The following is a 24,284-nucleotide window of genomic DNA, read 5'->3' as shown; positions in this document are numbered from 1 at the left end:
AAATGTGGACTCTCTTACAGGAATGCCACAAATTTTACATTTTTCTTTGCTTCTGCTTCTCGGAGTGCATGCTGTTGTCATGGAAAGCAGACATTCTGTGGTAGCCTAGGTTCTGGAACAGTGCCTAGAATAGCTGCTCACCGTGTGTTTGCCAGGTGAACTGATGGATATATGAAAACAGCGTACTGTGTGACAACACTTTTGTTATTCCATAGGACGTGGACATCTTCCAGCAACAGATCTCGAGAAGACAGCTGGCTAAAATCCTTATTTGTCCGGAAAGTTGATCCAAGAAAAGATGCCCACTCCAATCTCCTAGCCAAAAAGGAAACAAGCAATCTATACAAATTACAGTGTGAGTGACAGGTTTGCTATCTTCATAGTTGACTTTTTTTTCCATTTGTTCCTAAGTTTATCGTTGAATTTTCTTTTGTTTCAGTTCACAATGTTAAACCGGAATGCCTAGAAGCATACAACAAAATTTGGTGTGTATACCAAACTCTCCTTTCCTTGGGGAAAATAGTGACTTTATTTGTGAGTTAATTCCACTAACACTTGATAGCGTAGAGAGAGAGCTTTTCATCCCTCTCTTTTGAAGTTGAACATTCAGAGGCTCTTAAACTGAGCTCCGTGTGGGATTGCCAAAGGCATTTTGATTTTAAGCACTCACACAGCTAAATCATCACATAAGCTATCAGACTTTAGAATGTTACCAGACTCTTATGTTTGGAGGAACTTTGCCAGGCTGTCTAGTCCATCTACTTACCCAGTGCTGGAGTCCTTTCCACAGACCTTCCTCACTGCCTGTCCTGAAGTAAGTTCCATCTCTGGACAGCTCTGAGTGTTAGGAATAAGAATTCACATCTCTGAGTCCTTCATTGTTTCCCCTTAGTAAAACTGCCCTGTGAGAGTACTGTGTGTATTTGAACATAGCTGCCATTTCTTCCCAACTCCTCTGTTCTCCAGGATCCAAGTCCCTTCCGCTGATTCTCCTATGATTTGAGATCTAAACCTGCTTACAGAATTTGTAAACTTAAGACGAAAGGGAGAACTAAGCTTACTGGCTTTTAAGTTAACAGAAATAGTATTTTAATAATCCATTGTGAGCAAATGTGAAGAAAAAGGTTTTTTTTTTTTAACCTTTAATATCTACTACTTTCATAAGAAAGCAAACAATTTTGTCCCTATAATCAGCATACTTTTTAGAAGAAAAACCTTTTGTTGTTTATTGTTTTGTTTTTGAAGATAGCTTATGAAATGTAATAATACTATTGAATTTCTTACTCATTCCAGCACCTCTTTATTAAAAAATGCCCTTAAAGCAGATATTTATTTCTAAGCCTTTTCTCATAAAATGGAATTTTTCCCTATGCTGATGTTTTCCTGTATTTTACCTTTTCTGTCCTGTTTTATCACTTCATCTCCTGTCTTGGATTTCTGGCTGTCTGTTCATATTTCTATTTGATGTCATGCTCTCACTTCACACTCAGCATGTGGAATCACCTTGCTCTTCCAACTTCCCTGTCTGTGCCACTCACCTTGTTTTACTCAGCCCGTTCCTTAGTTCTCTGTGTTGAGTCTGTCACCTAGAGCCGTGCATTCTTCATCGGACATGTATTTTGGTCCTCTTGTTTCCTTCTCCATCTCCCTCTCTAAGCCTCTCGAGCCCCATTCCCAAGTGCCTTTTTTCTGACTACCTTTCTGGGCTCCAAGCTATACCTGTATCTCTTCCGTGCCCTGCAATACATTACCCCAAAGTTTGTCAGATTGATCTGCTTGAGTTCTACTTTCTTTTTTCATCACATTTTTTCTTTTCTCTGAAACTTTCAGCAGCTCCCTGTTTCCAGAACATAAAGACTTAACTTCTGCCTGGTTTTTAGGGGTCCCAATAATGGGATTCTGCCCAACCCATCCAGTTCTGGGTACAAGTACTGCCTGCCTTACAATCTCCATTCAGGTAAGGCCAGGACTCCCAAGAGCAGGTTTGGGGTCCCCAGCAAAGAGGAGTGGCTTCAAATCCATGTGTAACTTTGTGTTGGTGAAAAACCTAGGCCCCCGTTGCCAGATCCCTCTCTGGACCCCACCTGAGTCATGTGTACTGGGCTTCCTTCCTGGGCACTGCCTCCAATGCAGGGTTGTCTCTTCCTGCTCATGTCATGCGACCAAAGGGAAATGTTGGACATACATTGCCCTAGCAGAATCCCTCTTTCCCTGTCTTCGATTTTCATGGATCCCATGTTATTTCTTTTTTTTTTTTTCTTTGAGACGGAGTCTCGCTCTGTCACCCAGGCTGGAGTGCAGTGGCACGATCTCAGCTCATTGCAAGCTCTGCCTCCCAGGTTCACACCATTCTCCTGCCTCAGCCTCCTGAGTAGCTGGGACTACAGGCGCCCGCCACCACGCCCAGCTAATTTCTTTTTGTATTTTTAATAGAGACGGGGTTTCACTGTTTTAGCCAGGATGGTCTCGATCTCTTGACCTCGTGATCCGCCCACCTCAGCCTCCCAAAGTGCTGGGATTACAGGCATGAGCCACTGTGCCCGGCCGATCCCATGTTATTTCTGAACATTCATGAGTCACGCATCAGATACATTTAATATCATATCCTAATTTAAAAAGTAAAATGCTACTCTTCCAAAAATACACATGATGTGGTCACTATACTGGGTCATAAAGATGTATGGGTTTTCAGTTAGTTAGACATAGACCATTTGGAACTTTTCTCTGTTAACCATTTATATATCCCTGGTCCTACGGAGGTCCAGTGGCGCAATCGGTTAGCATGTGGTACTTATATACTCTTGGTCCTGTAGCCCCAGCGTCTGGTGGTGATCACTAGCTAAATATCAGTGTCAGCATATAATGTGAACAGGTTCCATTTCTTGCCCTTGATCCCCTTTTGCATCCGTTGTTGAATTTGTGTGATACTTTTTCATCATAATTTTTCTATTCAAAAAGTGTGCAGGTTTTAGCTTTTCTCTTGGTATAAAACAGTTACACTCTTCCCTTTGCCTTTCCCTGTACATTAGAGTCTATACCATAAGAAAGCTTCTATGGAACCAAGCTCCACTCTGACACCCCTGTTAAATTCATACACTGCCGTGACCTGTCATGGCTTTGCCCCTGTCCCTGCACAATGAGTGGAAATGAGTTCATGTGTTTGGTGTGAGACTACGTGACACCCCACCCATCCCCTTGGCCTACTGAATTGAGTAGAACGTAATTTATGCTTCGCGTTGTATCTTTAATTTTTATTCTACTGCCATGTTGATGCCCTTAGGGACTGTTGGAGGTTAGGGTCGCTTACAGACTGTTGTGTTCCAGCTCTGTCTTCTTGCTCCTTCCTGAAGGCCAGCCTGTTTTCTGCTCTTGTTTACCTCTGCCTGCTGATGCCGCTTGTGGTGTCTGCCTCTGTCTTGAACATTACTTTCTTCCCTTTCCATCTTATTTCTTCCGTGTTCTTTTCTACTATTCCCCTCTCATTCTTCCTGTCTTTGGAACCAACAGAATATTTTTTGGTGATGTTGTTTTTTTTTTTCCCCTCAAATAGAAAATAGTAGCCACATAACTCCCAAAATCCTGGGACGTTTGGTTTTTCTTTATCATCTTTATACTGGTTCAGCAACTCTTCTAGATAGTTGGGGTATCAGAAACCTAAGCTTCTGATCAGCAGGGTGTTGGAGTACAACAGAATTCAGCCAAAAGGTTAATTCCACATGCCGTTTTATCATGAGGATGTGCTAAGGTCAGTTGTTAGAACAAAGAGTAGGTGGTCTTTTTCCTGTTACTGATTAGGTGCTATCCACCTGGTCAAATTTTGCTGGTTGTTTAATTAGTGTTGCTGTTTCTTCTCTTTAAGTCAAGAGGTGTTGCCAAAGATTCACGAAGATAAACACTACCCTTGTACTTTGGTGGGGACTTGGAACACGTGGTATGGCGAGCAGGACCAAGCTGGTAGGAAGCGAAGTCTTTGGAATAAACACTTCTTCCTTAAGCCTTATGTAACACTTAAGTAATTTTCTAATTTAATGCTTGTTCTTATCATCAAAGCTTTCCAAGTCTCAGTCTAATTTTATGATTAAAGTAGTTTCTTCAACAATTCATTGCAAAAACAGTTTTAAAATTGTTTTTAATGTTTGAATCTATTATTGAATCATTATGATGTAACTCATAGGCCAAAACATGGGGTATTATAGTTTTTTTGTTTTTTTTGTTTTTTGAGATGGAGTCTTGCTCTGTTGCCCAGGCTGGAGTGCAGTGATATGTATCTAGGCTCACTGCAACCTCTGCCTCCCGGGTTTAAGCGATTCTCCTGCCTTAGCCTCCCAAGTAGCTGGAATTACAGGTGCCCACTACCACACCCAGCTAATTTTTGTATATTTAGTAGAGACAGGGTTTCACCTTGTTGGCCAGGCTGGTCTGGAACTTCCGACCTCAAGTGATCTGCCTGCCTCAGCCTCCCAAAGTGCTGGGATTACAGGTGTGAGCCACTGCACCCAGCCTACAGTTCTGTGCTGTGTTAACATTATACCTATCTAGAACATTTTCAAGTAGTATCATGAAATTCTAAATGTATACTATCTTTTAAAATGCATTTCAGTCCACCTCTGGAGGTATGAAGGAGGCTATCCAGCCCTCACAGAAGTCATGAATAAACTCAGAGAAAATAAGGTAATGATTTTGAAAAATGTTTACAGACTAATGATATATAGATGTTAGTATGGAATTAAATGACTTTTCTGTCTTCAGTTTTTGTTAATAAACTTCTTTTTTTGTAACAGAAATTGTATTGTTTGGACTCCTGAAGTTGTATTTAAACATAAACAGTTGTAATACTATTAAAATAACAATTCTGGCTGGGCGCACTGACGCACGTCTGTAATCCCAGCGCTTTGGGAGGCCAAGGCAGGCAGATCACCAGGTCAGGAGATGGAGACCATCCTGGCTAACACAGTGAAACTCCGTCTCTACTAAAAAAATACAAAAAAATTGGCCAGGCGTGATGGTGGGTGCCTGTGGTCCCAGCTACTCAGGAGGCTGAGGCAGGAGAATGGTGTGAACCCGGGAGGTGGAGCTTGCAGTCAGCCAAGATTGTGCCACTGCACTCCAGCCTGGGCAACAGAGTGAGACTCCGTCTCAAAAAAAAAAAAAAAAATCTTATTGTTCTTATTATAAAAGTCAATTATACTTTGAAACTGATAAGGTGGTGCTTTGAAACTGGTGACTGGGCTGGGTGTGGTAGCTCACGCCTATAATCCCAGCCCTTTGGGAGGCCAAGGCAGGCATATCAGTTGAGGCCAGAAATTCGAGACCAGCCTGGACAACATGGCAAAACCTTATCTCTACTAAAAATACAAAAATTAGCCGAGCATGGTGGTGCACGCCTGTAATCCCAGCCACTCGGGAGGCTGAGGCACGAGAATTGCTTGAACCCAGGAGGCAGAGGTTGCAGTGAGCCGAGATCACACCACTGCACTACAGCCTAGGCAACAGAGTGAGAATCTGCCTCAAAAAAAAAACCAAAAGAACAAAAAAACTGGTGACTGGTGTATCAATCAGCATGGCAGACACAATTAGCCCTCAATGACCTAAAACTGTCTACTTCAGAAACTGTCTGTCACACACATAGAGTTTATCTTGGGCTGACTTTGCTTTCCACCCACCCTTCAGCAGGTGCTTGTCAGTAGGGAGAAATTTAAAAGCCACACATCATTAAGAAAGAAAATCTTTTGTATAGATTCCCAGACAAATATAAATAGCTTTTGAATTATCTGCTCTTTTGTAGTCTGCATGCCACTTCTATTGATGTGCCATCAAACACTATTAGAAGAATCTAAAAATATAGCAAGTTAAATTTGTTTGCATTGCCACCTAAATAATTAGGATGACCAAGTAATTTGTCATCTAAACCTGGACACTTCTGAGAATGAAAAGGAATGCTGTTAATGATTATGCAAGCTCAACAGATATAAACTGGGACTGTCTCAGGCCATCTGGGACCTGTTGGTTACCCTATTACAGTATTCTGTAGGAACATAAATGTTACTGAAATGGACTTATGTAAGTATCAGAAGATTTCATGAGCATATTTTTTTCACTCAAAGGAATTTTTGGAATTTCGTAAGGCAAGAAGTGACATGCTTCTCTCCAGGAAGAATCAGCTCCTGTTGGAGTTCAGTTTCTGGAATGAGCCTGTCCCACGATCAGGCCCTAATATATATGAACTCAGGTCTTACCAACTCCGAGTAAGTACACAAATAGAAGTTTTTGCTTTTGCTCCTCTGTGAAGAAGCAGAAGCACTTTGTAAGGCTGACAACAGAACTTGTGTGTACATTCTGTGATGTGTGTTTAGCATTCTATATATATATATATTTTTTTTAAGACTGGGTCTCACACTGTCACCAAGGCTAAGCTCTTTGCTTTTTATGGCCTTACACATAATGCTTATTATTTGAGATTTTTCTAAATAACATTTCTGTTTTTAAGAAGAAGGACTGGCCGGGTGCGGTGGCTCACACCTGTAATCCCAGCACTTTGGGAGGCCGAGGCGGGTGGATCACGAGGTCAGGAGATCGAGACTATCTTGGCTAACACGGTGAAACCCGTCTCTACTAAAAATACAAAAAATTAGCCGGGCCTGGTGGCGGGGTGCCTGTAATCTCAGCTACTCGGGAGGCTGAGGCAGGGGAATTACTTGAACCCAGGAGGCGGAGGTTGCAGGAGCTGAGATTGAGCCACGGCACTCTAGCCTGGGCGACGAGCAACATTCTGTCTCAAAAAAAAAAAAGGGGGGGGGTTTTGAAGTTAGTTTTGTCACTTAATGTTTTTTCTACTGCTGTTTGCTATTTCTGTATTTTTTTTTCACAGAAGAACTAACAAACCAAATCTAAATCTGTTTTCAGCCAGGAACCATGATTGAATGGGGCAATTACTGGTGAGTATGTTACTGAATAGTGACTTTTTAAGTCTTGTGAATAGATTAGTTTAGGCCATAGTGTTAATTCTAGGGAAAAAAATTTGAGGATGATACCATGACTTGACACTACACTAATGTTTTATTGGATGTTTTTATTATGAGATTTTTCAAACATACAAAACAAGAGAGAATAATGGGGCTCCCCTTCCACATCCATTGCTTAGCTTCAGTAGTTAACACATGGCCAATCTCGTTTAGGCCTAACTCCTTCAACCCAGATTGTTTGGAATTAAATCCCAGACAGCATTCTGTTTCATTCATAAATATTTCAGTACTGTATATATTTCTGAAAGGTTACACCTTTTTTTAAAAGCAAAACCAGTATTGCATAAAGTTAGTTTACATACTTCCTGGATATCATCTTTTCTGAAACATTACTTCTGTCACATATACACACCACATCAGTAATAGTTTCTTTTTTTTCCCTTGCTAGTTTGAGTAGAAAAATAGCAGTTTTTCCACAAGTTGATCTGTAGATTCAACAGAATCCCTATCAAAGTCCCAGCAGGCTTTAGAAATGCAAAAGACTAGCCAGGTGCAGTGTGGCTCATGCCTGTAATCCCAGCACTTTGGGAAGCCAAGGCAGGATAATCACTTGAGTCCAGGAGTTCAAGACAATCCTGGGCAACATAGCAAGACCCCACTGCCTCTACCAAAATAAATAAATTAATTAAACTAGCCAGGTGTGATGCCACATGCCTGAGGTCCCAGCTATTTGGGAGGCTGACTGGGAGAATTGCTTAAGCCCAGAAGATGGAGTTTGCAGTGAGCCAAGATTACACCACTGCACTCCAACCTGGACAATAGAGTGAGACCCTGTCTCAAAAAAAAAAAAAAATAGTTCGGGCGTGTTGGCTCACACCTGTAATCTCAGCACATTGGGAGGCTGAGGTGGGCAGATCACCTGAAGTTAGGAGTTCGAGACCAGCCTCGCCAACATTGCGAAACCCCATCTCTACTAAAAATACAAAGATTAGCCGAGCATGGCGGTGCACTCCTGTAATCCCAGCTACTTGGGAGGCTGAGGCAGGAGAATTGCTTGAACCCAGGAGGGAGGGTTGCAGTGAGCTGAGATCACACTACTGTGCTCCAGCCTAGGTGACAGAGTGAGACTCTTTTTCAAAAAAATAAAACTAAAAAGCCTGGGCATGATGGCTCGTGCCTGTAATTCCAGCACTTTGGGGAGGCTGAGGGAGGAGGATTGCTTCAGTCCAGATGTTTGAGACTTTGAGACCAGCCTGGGCAACATGACGAAACCCTGACTACAAAAAAATACAAAAAGTAACCAGGCATGATGGCACACACTTGTAGTCCCAGCTCCTCAGGAGGCTGAGGTGGGAGGATCACCTGAGCCTGAAAGGTCAAGGCTGCAGTGAGCCATGATTGTGCTAGTACTTTCCAGCCGGGAGAGAATAAGACTCTATCTCAAAAAAATAAAAAATTAGGGCAGGGATGGTGGCTTACACCTGTAATCCCAGCAGTTTGGGAGGCCAAGGTGGAAAGATCACTTGAGGTCAGGAGGTTGAGACCCGCCTGACCAACTTGGTGAAACCCTGTCTCTACTAAAAATACAAAAATTAGCCGGGTATGGTGGTGTGCACCTGTAGTTCCAGCTACTCAGGAGGCTGAGGCAGGAGAATCACTTGAACCTGGGAGACACAGGTTGTAGTGAGCCGAGATCACCCCATTGCACTATAGCCCGGGTGAGAGCAAGACTGTCTCAAAACAGAACAAAACAAAAAATGCCTTACTCTCAGTGATACAAAAAAATTTTTTTTAATTAAAAAAACAGGCCGGACATGGTGGCTCACACCTGTAATCCCAGCTCTTTGGGAGGCCAAGGCAGGCGGATCACAAGGTCGGGAGATCAAGACCATCCTGGCTAACACAGTGAAACCCCATCTCTACTAAAAAATAAGCTGGACGGGCCGGGCGCGGTGGCTCAAGCCTGTAATCCCAGCACTTTGGGAGGCCGAGACGGGCGGATCACGAGGTCAGGAGATCGAGACCATCCTGGCTAACACGGTGAAACCCCGTCTCTACTAAAAATACAAAAAACTAGTCGGGCGAGGTGGCGGGCACCTGTAGTCCCAGCTACTCGGGAGGCTGAGGCAGGAGAATGGCGTAAACCCGGGAGGCGGAGCTTGCAGTGAGCTGAGATCCGGCCACTGCTGTCCAGCCCGGGATACAGAGCAAGACTCCGTCTCAAAAAAAAAAAAAAAAAATAAGCTGGACGTGGTGGTGGGTGCCTGTAATCCCAGTTACTTGGGAGGCTGAGGCGGGAAAATGATGTGAACCCGGGAGGCAGAGCTTGCAGTGAGCCAAGATCATGCCACTGTACTCCAGCCTGGGCGACAGACCAAGACTCCATCTCAAAAAAAAAAAAAAAAAAAAAAAAAAAGACAAGTCATATACTGGAATAAAGTATTTGCAAATCATATATCTGATAAGCAAATTCAGAATATATAAAGAATTCTTACAACTCAATAAGAATACAGATAACCCAATTAAAAATGGGTAAAGAACTTGAAAAGACAGTGGCTGGGTGTGGTGGCTCACACCTGTAATCCTAGCACTTTGAGAGGCCAAGGCAGGAGGATCTCTTGATTCTGGGAGTTGGTGACCAGCCTGGGCAACATGGCAAAACCCTGTCTCTACAAAAAAAAAAAAAGAAAAAAGAAAAAAAACTTGCCGGGCGTGGTGGTGGCACATGCCTGTATTCTCAGCTATTCAGGAGGCTGAGGTTGGAGGATTGCTTGAGCCTGGGGAGGTGGAGACTGCCGTGAGCCATGATCATGCCACTGCACTCCCAGTGAGACCCTGTCTCACAAAAATAAATACATAAATAAATTGAAAATGGAACCAGGCGTGGTGGCTCACGCCTGTAATCCCAGCACCTTGGGAGGCCGAGGTGGGCGGATCACAAGGTCAGGAGATTGAGTTGAGACCATCCTGGCTAACATGGTAAAACCCCGTCTCTACTAAAAATACAAAAAAAAAAAATTAGTCGGGCGTGGTGGCAGGTGCATGTAGTCCCAGCTACTCGGGAGGCTGAGGTAGGAGAATGGTGTGAACCCAGGAGGCGGAGCTTGCATTGAGCCAAGATCGTGCTATTGCACTCCAGCCTGGGCGACAGAGCGAGACTCCGTCTCAAAGAAAATAAATAAAATAATAAAAATAAATTGAAAATGGAATTCAGTGTGATTCAGCAGTCCCACTTCTGGGTATATATCTAAATGAATTCAAAGCAGATCTCAAAAAGATTTGCATACCCATGTTTATTATAGCTTTATTTGCAGTAGCCAAGAGGTGGAAGCAACCAACATATCTATCAATAGATGATAAAGAAATTGTGGGCTGGATGCGGTGGCTCACACCTGTAATCCCAGCACTTTGGGAGGCCGAGGTGGGCTGATCACCCGAGCTCAGGAGTTTGAGACCAGCCTGGCCAACATGGTAAAACCCCATCTCTACTAAAAATTAAAAAATTAGCCGGGTCTGGTGGCACATGCCTGTATTCCCAGCTGCTCGAGAGGCTGAGGCAGGAGAATCGCTTGAACCCGGGAGGCGGAGGTTGCAGCAAGCTAAGATCATGCCACGGTACTCCAGCCTGGGTGACAGAGAAACCCTGTCTCAAAAAAAAAAAAAAAAAGTGTGGTCTGTACATAGAATATTACACATCCTTAAAAAAGAAGGAAGTCTTAGATCGGGCGCAGTGGCTCACGCCTGTAATCCCAGCACTTTGGGAAGCCAAGGCGGGCAGATCACGAGGTCAAAAGATCGAGACCATCCTGGCCAATGTGGTGAAACCCTGTCTCTATTAAAAATACAAAAATTAGCTGGGCCTGGTAGCGTGTGCCTGTAGTCCCAGCTACTTGGCAGGCTGAGACAGGAGAATCACTTGAACCCCGGAGGCGGAGGTTGCAGTGAGCCGAGATCATGCCACTGCACTCCAACCTGGTGACTCCATCCCCGCCCCACCCCCGCCTCGCAAAAAAAGAAGGAAGTCCTGTCATGTGCTGCAATATGGTGAACCTTGAGGAGGATGTAATGCTAAGTGAAATAAGAGGACAAGTAGTGTATCATTCTCCTTATGCGAAGTATCCAGTGTTGCCAAAATCATAGAAACAAAGTGGAAATGTGGTTGCCAGGAGCTGGGCAGAGAGGGAATACGGAATTGGTGTTTAGTGAGTGTAGAGTTTCAGTTTTACAAAATGAAAATGTTTTGGAGATGTGTGGTGTAACTGTAAATATACTGGACACTACATAAAAATGGGTAAGATGGTAAATTCAATGTTATGTGTTTTTTACCACGATAAAAAGTATGTTTAAAAAATTTTTAGGCCAGGTGGCTCACAGCTACTTTGGGAGGCTGAGGTGGGCAGATCACCTGAGATCAGAAGTTTGAGACCAGCCTGGGCAACATGGTGAAACCCTGTCTCCACAAAAAATACAAAAATTAACCAGGTGTCGTGGTACATGCCTGTAATCTCAGCTGCTCGGGAGGCTGAGGCACGAGAATCACGAAGCTGGAAGGCAGAGGTTGCAGTGAGCTGAGATTGTGCCACCGCACTTCAGCCTGGGCTACAGACCCTATATCCAAAAAAAAAAAAAATTCATAAAATAAACTCAAAAAATGTTTAACAGGCAAAGGATTTGAATGGGTATTTCACCAAAGAAAATACATGAATGCCCATAAGCTTATGAAAAGGGACTCAACCTCCTCAGTCATTATGGAAATGCAAAGTGAAACTACAATGAGATACCAGTTCCTGCCCACTGGGACAGCTATAACTTAAAAGAGAGCGATAATAACATCTGTTAGTGAGGTGAGGAAAAAGTAGACCCTTCCAATATTGCCGATGGGAATGTGAAATAGTGCAGTCACTTTGGAAACAGTCTAGTAGTCCCTCAAAATGGTAAACATGAAATTACATGTGGGCCAGACGCAGTGGCTCACACCTGTAATTCCAGCACTTCACAAGGCTGAGGGGGCGGATCACCTGAGGTCAGGAATTCGAGACCAGCCTGACCAACGTGACAAGACCCCATCTGTGCTAAAAAATACCAAAAACATAGCCGGGCGTGGTGATGGGCACCTGTAATCCCAGCTACTCAGGAGGCTGAGTCAGGAGAATCGCTTGAACCCAGGAGGTGGAGGTTGCAGTGAGCCAAGATTGTGCCTCTGCACTCCAGCCCAGGTGACAGAGCAAGACTCCATCTCAAAAAAAAAAAAAAAAAAAAATATGACCCAACAATTTCATTCCTGGCTGTCTACCCAAAAGATATCATCCGCATAAACACTTATACATATGTGTATAAGTGAATTTTTCCTTCTCGGATCATCAAAGGCTAAATAATGCAAGTTAGAAAGCAAACATCCATGTAAACACGTAAGTGACCATAGCAGCATGTTTTATAATATCCTGCAAGTAGAAACAGCTTTGCCCATCAACAGAGGGTAGGATTAGCCAGAGGGCCAGTTCACTAGCCCTGATCAGCTCTCCATGTCCTCCCAGCAGCTACCTTAAATTCAAACACGAGACACACAAGAAGCATGCTGATTACAACTGTAACAAAATAACCACTTTTCACCATTATGATTTAATACTGTTTTTGGAAATCCTGACTATTATGAGAAAAGAGACATACAAAGCCTCAATAGTCCGGGTGCTGTGGCTCACACCTCTACTCCCAACACTTTGGGCAGCTGAAGTGGGAGGATCCCCTGAGCCCAGGAGTTCAAGACCAACCTTGGCAACATGGTGAAACCTCATCTCTACAAAAAATACTAAATTAGCCAGGTGTGGTGGTGCTCCTGCCTGTAGTCCCAGCTACTCTGGAGGCTGAGCAGGAAGATCACTTGAGCCCTCGCTGTTGAGGCTGCAGCGCGCTATGATCATGCCACTGCACTCCAGCCTGGGCAACAGAGCAAGACCCTGTCTCAAAAAAGCCTCAATAGTTAAGAGGGATGCAAGAATAAATTATTGGCCATTGGTTAGCTGGTTAGTGCCTGGGACAGGAAATGGAAAGAAAAATGCTAGTGACATTTAGGATTCTGTGATGGTGAGATTGTTGGTGTTTTCTTTTTACCAGTTTCCGTACTTTCTTCATTATGGGATTTCTTTGGAAGCTAAAAATATTGCCTGGGCATGGTGGCTCACGCCTGTAATCCCAGCACTTTGGAAGGCTGAGGCAGACAGATCACTTGAGGTCAGGAGTTGGAGACCAGCCTGAACAACATGGTGAAGCCCTGTCTACTAAAAATAAAATAAATAAATAAATAAAATTAGCTGGGTATGGTGGCGGGCACCTGTAGTCCCAGCTACTGAGGAGACTGCAGTGAGCCAAAATGGCACTGCTGCACTCCAGCCTAGGCGACAGAGTGAGACTCCATCTCAAAATATATATATATAATTTTGAAACATTGGGATAGTTTCCTTAAATAATCTGAAGCATACATCTATATCTAATTAAAATATTTTGAGCATTTTTTTCTTTGAAACGACGTATATCTGTACCTTAAGTTTTGCTGTTTTTTTGTTTTTTTGTTTTGTTTTTTTTTTTTTTTGAGACGGAGTCTTGCTCTGTCACCCAGGCTGGAGTGCAGTGGCGCGAACTCGGCTCACTGCAAGCTCCGCCTCCCGGGTTCACGCCATTCACCTGCCTCAGCCTCCTAAGCTCCGCCTCCCGGGTTCTCGCCATTCTCCTGCCTCGGCCTGAGTAGCTGGGACTACGGGCGGCCGCCATCACGCCCAGCTAATTTTTTTTTTTTTTTTCTAGTAGAGACGGGATTTCACCGTGTTAGCCAGGATGATCTTGATCTCGTGACCTCGTGATCCACCCGCCTCGGTCTCCCGAAGTGCTGGGATTACAGGTGTGAGCCAGCGTGCTCGGCCTGCTTTTCTTTTTTGAGGGGAGGTGTTTGTGTGTATTTCTTTTAAGTGATTACGTGAACTCTTACTTTTCTTTGGCGACTTGCTATTTGTTTCCTAAGCTGGCATTTCATAACTATTTACCCACAAAGGGGAGGCCACATGGTGCTGAGAAAAAGCTCTGGGTTTGAGTTACTTGACAACTCTCACCTTTGAAAGAGGACTTGTACCTTTGTGCCTTTTTTTTTTTTTTTAACTTCAACTTATATCTTCTTTCTTTTCCTTTTCCTTTTTCTTTTTCTTTTCTTTCTTTCCTTTTTTTTTTTTTTTTTTTGAGACAGAGTCTTGCTCTGTCGCCCAGGCTGCAGTGCGGTTGCGCAGTCTCGGCTTACTCCAATCTCTGCCTCCTGGGTTCAAGTGATTCGCCTGCCTCAACCTCCCAAGTAGTTGGCAACACCCGGCTGTTTTTTTGTTTTTAGTAGAGGCAGGGTTTCGCCATGTTGGCCAGGCTGATCTGGAACTCCTGACTTCAAGTGATCTGCCTGCCTCAGCCTCCCAAAGTGCTGGGATTACAGGCGTAAGCCGCCACACTCGGCCCCATTTTTCTCTTTTTTCGGTTATGAAATTTCCTGCTGTGCATGAAATAATTTCTAAGATCCCTTCTAGCTCCAACAAATAGTTCTATGATCTTTATTTCTAATGAATCTTTCCTCCTCAGAGCCTAAATAATGCAAGTTAGAATTTCTTTTCATTTGAAAACTAAGAAATATGTATTTGGTTGTATGCTGCTATTATATACAATTTTTGCTCTTTTGTTTTTGGACTATTGCTGTTAATCATGTAGCTATTCACAGAATAGGATCACTCACTAGTTCAATTTTTGCACATTACTAATCAAGACTCGCTTGCTGTGGAATCCACAGGGACATACTGGGATTATTCAGTTATTTAAAAATTTATTTGGCTGGGCGCGGTGGCTCACACCTGTAATCCCAGCACATTGGAAGGCCAAAATGGGCAGATCACCTGAGGTCAGAAGTTCGAGACCAGCCTGACCAACATGGAGAAACCTTGTCTCTACTAAAAATACAAAAATTAGCCAGGTATGGTGGCACATGCCTGTAATCCCAGCTACTTGGGAGGCTGAGGCAGGAGAATTGCTTGAACCTGGGAGGCGGAGGTTGCAGTGAGCCAAGATCATACCATTGTAATCCACCCTGGGCAACAAGAGTGAAACTCCGTCTCAAAAAAAAAAAAAAAATTATTTATAAAGCCAGTTTAGCATTCAATTTATATTTTGGCACATAGGTAACTAAGATGGTGACCACCTCGTCTGTACAGGCTTCTGATTGTTACCAGGCTCAGGCAAGTATGTTTTCTTTGCCTACCATAACTAAATTACAAAAATTCAGAATGAAATGAATAATCTGGAATATTTACCACTATCAGTAAAAGCCAGGTTTTTTTTCTTCCGAATAGAGTTAGAGTGCACATTGAAGTGATTTGCTTAATTTCAATAATCAGATTTGTAATTTCTGTGAAGATATTGATCACTTTATTCTCAATGTAAAGATTAAAGATGTCATCTTATTTGTGGATAATCCATGGGGGCAATAGCAAGAAGTCCCTTTTTCACCATAAAGAAACCCAAGCGCTTGGGTAAGGTCCCCATCATGGCATTGAAACCATGGTGGATTAGAGCAGAGGTGTAGAGTGAGTTTAAGGAGACTGGATTGCTTGAGCCCAGGAGTTCGAAACCAGCCCAAGCAACATAGCAAGGCCCCGTCTCTAAAAAAAAAAAAAAAAAAAAAAAAATTTGGCTGTGCTTCGTGGCGCAAGCCTGTAGTTCCAGCTACTCAGGAGGATGGGGCAGGAGGCTCCCTCGAGCCCAAGAGTTCCAGGCTGCAGTCAGCTAAGATCATGCCACTGTACTCCAACCTGGGTGATAGAGCCTCTCTGTCTTAAAAAAGGAGACTGGCTTCATCACTCACAGGAAATCACTCTTACTTGGATTTTTTCCCCCTTTTGAGTTATCATTCAGTATATATGAGGTTTGCCTCCAGGAAGAGAATGCTCAGCCAAGCCAACTCAAGCATCTTGTACCTTGAGAGTGACATCTTTCACTGTCACTATTAGTAGGTTGCTATCCTTGTTTGTATGCTGCCAGCTCTTTTGAATGAATTAGAATGAATTTGTCTTCCCAAGTCTTGTCAACTGTGGGAACCTGATGTGACTGAGACTTCAGGCTAGAGCCTGGGCGGTGTGGTATGGATTTACTGGGTAACGCATGGTGTGTCATCTCCCGATGGACCTTAACTGTGCATCTTCTGCTGACCTCCCTACATCATTTGAAGCCCCTTCCTTTTCACTTTTGATTCTAGAAGACTGCTTTTGAAAAAATAGGCACATTTGGCCGGGCGCAGTGGCTCACACCTGTAATCCCAGCTCTCAGGGAGGCAGAGGCAGGAGGATAGCTTGAGCCCAGGAGTTTTCGAGACCTGCCTGGGTAATATAGCGAGACCCCGTTCTCCAGAAAAAGGAAAAAAAAGAAAAAAAGAAAAAATAGGCACATTTTAAAACATTTTTAGGAATTCAGATGCATCACTAAATATTTTTTTAAAGTGGTGCAAGTATGAAAGGTGTTTAAATTAAAGGACTCTGAGCCCAGTGCAGTGGCTCACACCTGTAATCCCAGCACTTAGGTAGGCTGGAGCAGACAGATCACTTGAGGTCAGGAGTTCAAGACCAGCCTGGCCAATGTGGTGAAATCCCATCTCCACTGAAAATACAAAAATTAGCTGGGCGTGGTGGTGCACACCTGTAATCCCAGCTACACAGGAAGCAGAGGCAGGAGAATAGCTTGAACCTGGGAGGCAGAGGTTGCAATAAGCCGAGATCCCACCACTGCATTCCTGGATGGCAGAGGAAGACTCCATCTAAAAAAAATGAAGGGCTCTAGGCTGGCCTGGTGGCTCATGCCTGTAATCCCAGCACTTTGGGAGGCCAAGGCGGGGCAGATCGAGACCAGCCTGGCCAACATGGTGTAACCTCATGCCTACCAAAAACACAAAAAATTAACCAGACGTCATGGTGGGCGCCTGTAATCCCACCTACTCGGGAGGTTGAGCAGGAGAATCACTTGAACCCAGAAGGTGGAGGTTGCAGTGAGCCAAAATTTCACCACTGCACTCCAACCTGGGCAACAGAGCGAGACTCCATCTAAAAAAAAAAAAAAAAAAAAAAGCTGCGTATGGTTGCACATGGCCGTAACCCCAAGTACTCAGGAGGCTGAGGCACGAGAATAGCTTGAACCTAGGAGATGGAAATTGCAGTGAGCTGAGATCGCACCACTGCACTCCAGCCTGGGAGACAGAGAAAGACTCCGTTTCAAAAAAAATTAAAGAGCTGATACCTTTGCAGTGGGAAATTCTTAAAAAGGAAAGTTTTAAGCCAAATGCCAATTTTTAACTGATCACAATGTGATGTTGTCCACAGAGGCACAATGTATATTAGTACTTTCTTCCATATTTAGTACATAATGAATGCCTTTGGTACTCATTTTCTGAATGGTTTGCTCTGGTAAGAAAGAAAAAAAAGCAAGAGGCAGCTTTGCCTGCACTAGTGATGGCAGCGAGGTTGTACCACCAAAAAGCTTCATTCCCATGGTTCCTCCCTCTGGCATCCAAGAAGTTGCAGAGTCCCTTGTGTAGTTCAGAGAGCAGGGGTATTTCTCAGGATCTCAGAGTCATCAGCTGCTTTGAAGGTGTGCTTCTTTCACCTGTGTTTTAAAGCCCTGCCCCAGGGTGGTCCCTGCCTCCCTTGGGTACAGTGCCCTATGGCACCTTGGGTGCTCTAGTTCCAGGTTTGCCTCGCTTCTCCTCTCAGGGTGTTCTGGAGAAACAATGCTTTTAAGTTGACGGGTCCCATCCTCTGGCAGTTCCAGATTTTATCTCAAGAATCACCAGTGCGACCATATATACATTCTTAGATTGCTGTTTTTATTTTTAATAATTATTAAATACTGTACATTTTCTCACAAAAATTAGTATAGCTACAGAAAAGTATGCTTACATTTCATATACATTAAAATGACTTTTAGATCAGGTGTGGTGGCTCACGCCTATAATCCCAGCACCTTGGGGGCTGAGGCGGGCGGATTACTTGAGTTTGAGACAAGCCTGGTCAACATAGGGAAATCTTGTCTCTACTGAAATTACAAAAATTAGCTGAGCATGGTGGTGGGTGCCTGTAATTCCAGCTACTCAGGAGGTTGAGGCAGGAGGATGACTTGAACCCAGGAGGTAGAGGTTGCAGTGAGCTGAGATCCCACCACTGCACTCCAACCTGGGTGATAGAGCGAGACTCTGTATCAAAAATAGACCAGGTGCAGTGGCTCACGCCTGTAATCCCAGCACTTTGGGAGGCTGAGGTGGGCAGATAACCTGAGGTCAGGAGTTCGAGACCCGCCTGGCCAACATGATGAAGCCCCATCTCTACTAAAAACACAAAAATTAGCCAGGTGTGGTGGTGGGCGCCTGTAATCCCAGCTACTCGGGAGGCTGAGGCAAGAGAATCGCTTGAACCCAGGAGGTGGAGGTTGCAGTGAGCTGAGATTGTGTCACTGCACTCCAGCTTGGGTGACAGAATGAGACTCCGTCTCAAATAATAATAAAGTAAATAAAATAACTTGATTTGCATTAGATAACTTGATACCAATTTGAGAAACAATTAAGTCTTCATTTTAAACAGCCTGCCCTGAGTTTGGCAAAGATTTAGTCTACTGATTCTCGTTAGTGTATCTAATTGAGTGTCTTAAACAAACATCACCTCACTCTTACAGGGCTCGTGCGATCCGCTTCAGACAGGATGGTAATGAAGCCGTCGGAGGATTCTTCTCTCAGATTGGGCAGCTGTACATGGTGCACCATCTTTGGGGTATCTGTTTTTTCCTTTTTGAGTTACTGGGATTTAAGAGTTCATTACTAAGTTGTACTGGGCAGTAGAGCACATCTTGAGTCAGTAACCTTAACCACTACAGCAAATCCAGACGTCACAGGGGGACAGTCTGTACGGGGCTGTCCGGAACTAGTGAGGTCAACAGTACAAGTCCATAGATTGATGGCATTAGTGAGCTGAAAGTGAGTGGGGATGATGGGGAAAGGAATAAGGGGTGAAGCAAGCAGCCATGGAAAAAGGAGGCCAGGGAAGTCAGAGTGCCTTCCACAGAGTGGTCCCAGCCTTTCTTTGTAGAGTGACTTCTTAATTCCTTGGCAGAGGCAGGCCTGCATTTTACCCAGAGCGGCAGCTTCCTGCACATACTCACTGTCTGCCTTTGTAGACGTGGTTCCACTGTCTTAGGACATGGACCCCCTCACCTTCTCCATCCCCACCCACTTTTGTTTGGCACCATCTTTGGTATCTTTCCCGTCCTGCCCCAGATGTCACCCCTCCCCAGTAGTGAACATCATCACTCCTCCTGAGCCCCCAGAGCCCTGTGTGGTGCTGGTTATTACTGTTGCACTGTGTATGGTGTGCAACCCTCTCAGGCATCCCCGTCTATGAATAAGCACAGGTGCTAGAAGGGCCGGATTGGATGGAGGAAGTTTCCATCCCTTTGGCTGTTGGGCCGAGGTCAAGCCAGGTGCATGCTCCATTCACATCAGCACCTGTAGCTGCTCACAGAGGGCCTCCCAGATGCAGGATCCTGGAATTGCAAACAGGCAGGCACCAGAGTGTGAATGGCGGAGCTCTCACAGAGGCTGTGGGGAACACAGGGCAGACCTCCTGTCTCTGCCCTGTGGGGAGGACTCAAGGCTTCACAGAGCAACAGCAAGATGAAGAGGATTGCTTGAGGCCAGGAGTTTGAGGCAACAGTGAGCTATGACTGTGCCACTGCACTCCAGCCTGGGCAATACAGCAAGACCCTGTCTCAAAAAAAAGGTAATTAAGAAGATATTGGCTGGGCACAGTGGCTCATGCCTATAATCCCAGCACTTTGGGAGGCCGAGACAGGTGGATCACCTGAGGTCAGGAGTTAAGAGACCAGCCTGGCCAACATGGTGAAACCTCACCTCTACTAAAAATACAGAAAATTAGGCATGGTGGTGCATGCCTGTAATCCCAGGTACACAGGAGGCTGAGGCAGTAGAATCCGTTGAACTCAAGAGGCAGAGGTTGCAGTGAGCTGAGATTGTGCCACTGCACTCCAGCTCGGGAAACAGAGCGAGATTCCGTCTCAAAAAAAATAAAAGGAAAGTAAAAAAGAAAGAAGGCATCTGGATGAGATACCTGTGAATTGTACCACGACACAGGTGATCCCCCTCCACCTGAAGCGCCTTTCTTCCCATTCCTACGTCAGTGATGTCCGTTTCAACTTCAACACCCACCTGGTCAACTTGCACCTTTCCCACAGCTCTCCCATTGCCTGCCCTGCTCCCCTGTATACCGTGTCCTTGCATGGGCCACAGCACTCTCCACGGCTGACCTTGCCTGTCTCATATCCTGGGGCTTCACCGCATGGAACACACCCGCTACCCAGATCAGTGTAGTGAGAGATAAATGTTGAGTAAAATTGATCTGACATTGCTTATCTGTGGTCTCACAGTTTCTGGTCATGAATTTAACATGTTATTGGAGAAGTTCACGTGGTTTATAAAGGTATATCTTAGATTCACTAGATTTTAAAGCTTAAGAGGGAATTATGTCCAGATGTGGTGGCTCATGCCTCAAATCCCAGCAGTTTTGGAGGCTGAGTCGGGAGGATCACTAGAGTCCAGGTGTTTGAGACCAGCCTGGGCAACATAGTGAGACCCCATCTCAAACAAGCAAATAATTTTTTTAACTTAAGAATGGGCCAGGCGTGGTGGCTCACCCCTGTAATTCTAGCACTTTGGGAGATTGAGGCAGTTTGATGATCTGAGCGCAGGAGTTTGACGTCTGCCTGGTTACAAAAAAATACAAAAATTAGCCAATGTGGTAGCGCTTTCCTGTAGTCCTAGCTATTCAGTGGGCTGAGGTAGAAGGATCACTTGAGCATAGGAGGTCAAGGCCGTGCTGAACCATCGTGCTACTGCGCTCCAGCCTGGCTGACAGAATGACCCTGTCTCAAAAAAAAAAAAAAAAAAAAGAAGACTGAAAGTTTGCTTTTCCCACGTGGCCTAATATAATTTTGCTCAGTGTTTCCCCAGCCCAGTATATTACACACCTGAAGTAGTCCCTGAGAAAACTAGATGCCCAGGTGAAGCAAGACCTTAACATATGTATGGGTGGAATGCAGGGTATATGTTTTAAGTCTTACTTCTCTGTGTGGTTATTTTTAAGCTTACAGGGATCTTCAGACCAGGGAAGACATACGGAATGCAGCATGGCACAAACATGGCTGGGAGGAATTGGTATATTACACAGGTAATCTCTTAACAGCCATGAAATAACGCTTTTTGTCTTACTGTTTCAATCATGTTCTTTCACCCTGACACTAATAGGTGGCTTTTGTAATAGTATGTTACTAGGATAGTGAGTCATCAGGTTGGGAGGGGAAGGGAGATAGTCAATTTTTCTCTAATACTTACATGACTTTTTTCAATAAAGCAGAATATCCATTCTTTCAAATATGTTTATCATCTGTTACAGTTTTCAGACCCTTGGATGTTGTAAATTGTACATCATTACCTTTTTTTGTAGATTTCTATATTGTCTGAAAACTTATTACACAAATAAAATTTTTTCTAAGCTTTCCTTTTCCATCAAAATTGTTAGTATCCCAAATCAGAACTTAATATATCAATTAAAGAGTGATTTTGAAATTAGATAAACTTACTGTATGTACAGTAAGTATACATGGGTACATAATACATGCATGTGCACATACATAAGTATATTATGAAACCCTGTTTGCTTGATTTTTATAAGAAAACAGTTGGCTGAATATAACCCAGCTGCATTGGTAGAGGTAATCAGTACCAGCCATATTGCATGGCAAGTATATTTCTGGCCAGGCGCAGTGGCTCATGCCTGTATTCCTAGCACTTTGGGAGGCCGAGGCAGGCAGATCACCTGAGGTTGGGAGTTCGAGACCAGCCTGACCAACATGATAAAACCTGTCTCAATTTGAGAGGCTGAGGCAGGAGAATCGCTTGAACCTGGGAAGTGGAGATTGTGCCACTGCACTCCAGCCTGGATGACAAAGCAAGACTCTGTCTCAAAAAAAAGAAAAACAACAGTATATCTCAGCCCATATACTACCAAGAAAATAAAAGAGTAATTTGTCCTAGAAAGTAGATGTTACTTTGTCTTTCAGTTTAAGAGATTATATAACATATAATTGCATGTTATAATTATATAATTTTATTTGATTTTGCTGCTTACTCAAAGAACGTTTGAGAAATCACCATTTTTCTCACAATAAGACAATACAGACTTTCCCCACCTCCTACAAATAAAACAAATCTCCAGGTAGCATCTGTTGTAATTTTTTCTTCCTTTTTTTTTTTTTTGAGACAGAGTCTTGTTCTGTCCCCAGGCTGGAGTGCAGTGACGCGATCTCGGCTCACTGCAACCTCTGCCTCCCGGGTTCAATCGATTTCTCCTGCCTCAGCCTCTTGAATAGCTGGGATTACAGGCAGGCACCACCACACCCAGCTAAGTTTTGTATTTTTAGTAGAGACGGGGTTTCACCCTGTTGGCCAGGATGGTCTGGATTTCCTGACCTTGTGGTCCACCTGCCTTGGCCTCCCAAAGTGCTGGGATTACAGGTGTGAGCCATCGTGCCCAGCTGATGTGTTGTAATTTTAATAGCATCTTGTAGGATGCCAGCTGATACAGGGCCCACTTCTATATTTCTGCCCTTGAGGTTAATCCTGTATATTATGACATTCTCTTGTTTTCAAGCAGCACAATCTGTCTGTTAGTGTCATTTACCATAATGTGTTTAGAAAAGAACAAGTGAAGTAACCCTGATCCTATTTTCAGTTCCACTTATTCAGGAAATGGAATCCAGAATCATGATCCCACTGAGGACGTCGCCCCTCCAGTAAAGCTGCAGAGTTTCTATGTGCCTACACACATTTCTGTGGCAAGTGTTTGGCATAAATTAATTTTAATTGTATATCAAGTGGAAAAGAAACACTGAGGTTTAAGCTGCTGTATATAGCTTGTGAGAACCTCTTTTCTTTAAAATTTACACAATCACAAGAAAGGAAAGAATTACAGTTGGACTGATTGTGTCAGTGCCCTGTTGTCCTCTTTGAAACACCCCCGTGTTGTCCAGTGTACCTTATAACACTTAGCCACTTCTCCCCACCCTCCAGGAGGGGTCCACATTGAATTCTGAATCATCTTGAAAATAAGATTCCAACCACAAAAACAATTAGCCATTTCTTTACTAAAAAACAAAAAACAAATCTGTTTTATAATTACAGATTTTTAGACAAATTTCTTGTATCAGGAAGAAATACAAATTTTGTCATGTTTCTCAAGCAGTTTTTCTGAGTAGTTTCTGAGGAAGAACAAATTACGAGTGTGCCCAATAACTGAAAATGTTTTAACTCACTCTCATTTGTAAGCAGTCCACATAGTAGACAATGGGTTTTCCAAGCTGGGCAAGGTACATTTAATCAGAAAATCAGTTTCCTATCATGTATCGTGATGTTTCAGTGTGAGACACAAAAACAATGGCTTGAAACTGGTGTATCATATGTGATTTTGAAATGAACACCTTGAATAGCACTAATTTTTATTTGTGATATTTTTCTATAACAAAACAAGTAGCACTAGGAAAAGAGGTTTTATTTTGTAAACGATCATTTGTGACCTCAGACACTCTCTGGCTAATATTTTAATAAGCTCACAGCAGATCATTCTGAGATCATGGATGAGGGGTGGTGCATGTTGAGATTTAAATTGGCGTAAAGCTGCATCCTTTTTGTCTAGCTGTTTGATTTCATTGTTTAATATGGTGTGCCAATTTCGTGACTGTTACCATGTGAAAGTCCTGTTGAAATGAACAATCATGTCTGCCCCACAGTCAAGGATGCCTCTGTGAAGTGTGAGTGAATCTCATACCCAATGTCAGACTTTTACATGTCAATGATTTTCTCCAAGAACATAGAAAAGTCAATAAAATCCTCTTAATTTTCACATATCACGTTTGGATTTTTGTTTTTTTTTTTAATTTGTTCTGAGAATGACAGACGTGCTGTGAATGACCCTGTCACTCTTGCAAAATAGCTTGTCACAAAGGATTGAAGGATTGAAGGAAGTGAGGAAGTCAGCTGGCTTCTGGGGAAAATCCTTCCAAAGGAACAAAGTATGAGGCCCTGGGCAAGGTCATGTCTGGTATGTGCCGAGGGCAGCAGAAGCCAGTGGCGGAAGCAGACATGAGGGAGAGCATGCTGGGACATGAGCTCAGAGCTTACAGGGCTGGATCCCTTGAGTG

General features: G+C 43.7%; 1 protein-coding gene across 1 annotated transcript in view; it reads left to right on the top strand.

Moving 5' to 3' along the window:
- Positions 1 to 23,990, top strand: part of NIPSNAP2 (nipsnap homolog 2) — a 37,371-nt gene extending 13,381 nt beyond the window's left edge. Inside the window, exons 2-10 of the mRNA XM_007981260.3 lie at positions 216 to 355; positions 440 to 485; positions 3,860 to 3,954; positions 4,601 to 4,671; positions 6,105 to 6,245; positions 6,904 to 6,935; positions 18,693 to 18,787; positions 21,173 to 21,256; positions 22,820 to 23,990. Coding sequence (XP_007979451.1) covers positions 216 to 355; positions 440 to 485; positions 3,860 to 3,954; positions 4,601 to 4,671; positions 6,105 to 6,245; positions 6,904 to 6,935; positions 18,693 to 18,787; positions 21,173 to 21,256; positions 22,820 to 22,884 — 769 coding nt within the window. The 3' untranslated portion in view covers positions 22,885 to 23,990. The remainder of the gene's footprint in view (positions 1 to 215; positions 356 to 439; positions 486 to 3,859; positions 3,955 to 4,600; positions 4,672 to 6,104; positions 6,246 to 6,903; positions 6,936 to 18,692; positions 18,788 to 21,172; positions 21,257 to 22,819) is intronic.
- The last annotated feature ends 294 nt before the right edge of the window (positions 23,991 to 24,284 follow it).

This window comes from Chlorocebus sabaeus, chromosome 21 (assembly GCF_047675955.1).
Source record: "Chlorocebus sabaeus isolate Y175 chromosome 21, mChlSab1.0.hap1, whole genome shotgun sequence".
Taxonomy (NCBI): Eukaryota; Metazoa; Chordata; class Mammalia; order Primates; family Cercopithecidae; genus Chlorocebus; species Chlorocebus sabaeus.
This window is presented reverse-complemented; position numbering and strand designations above follow the sequence as displayed.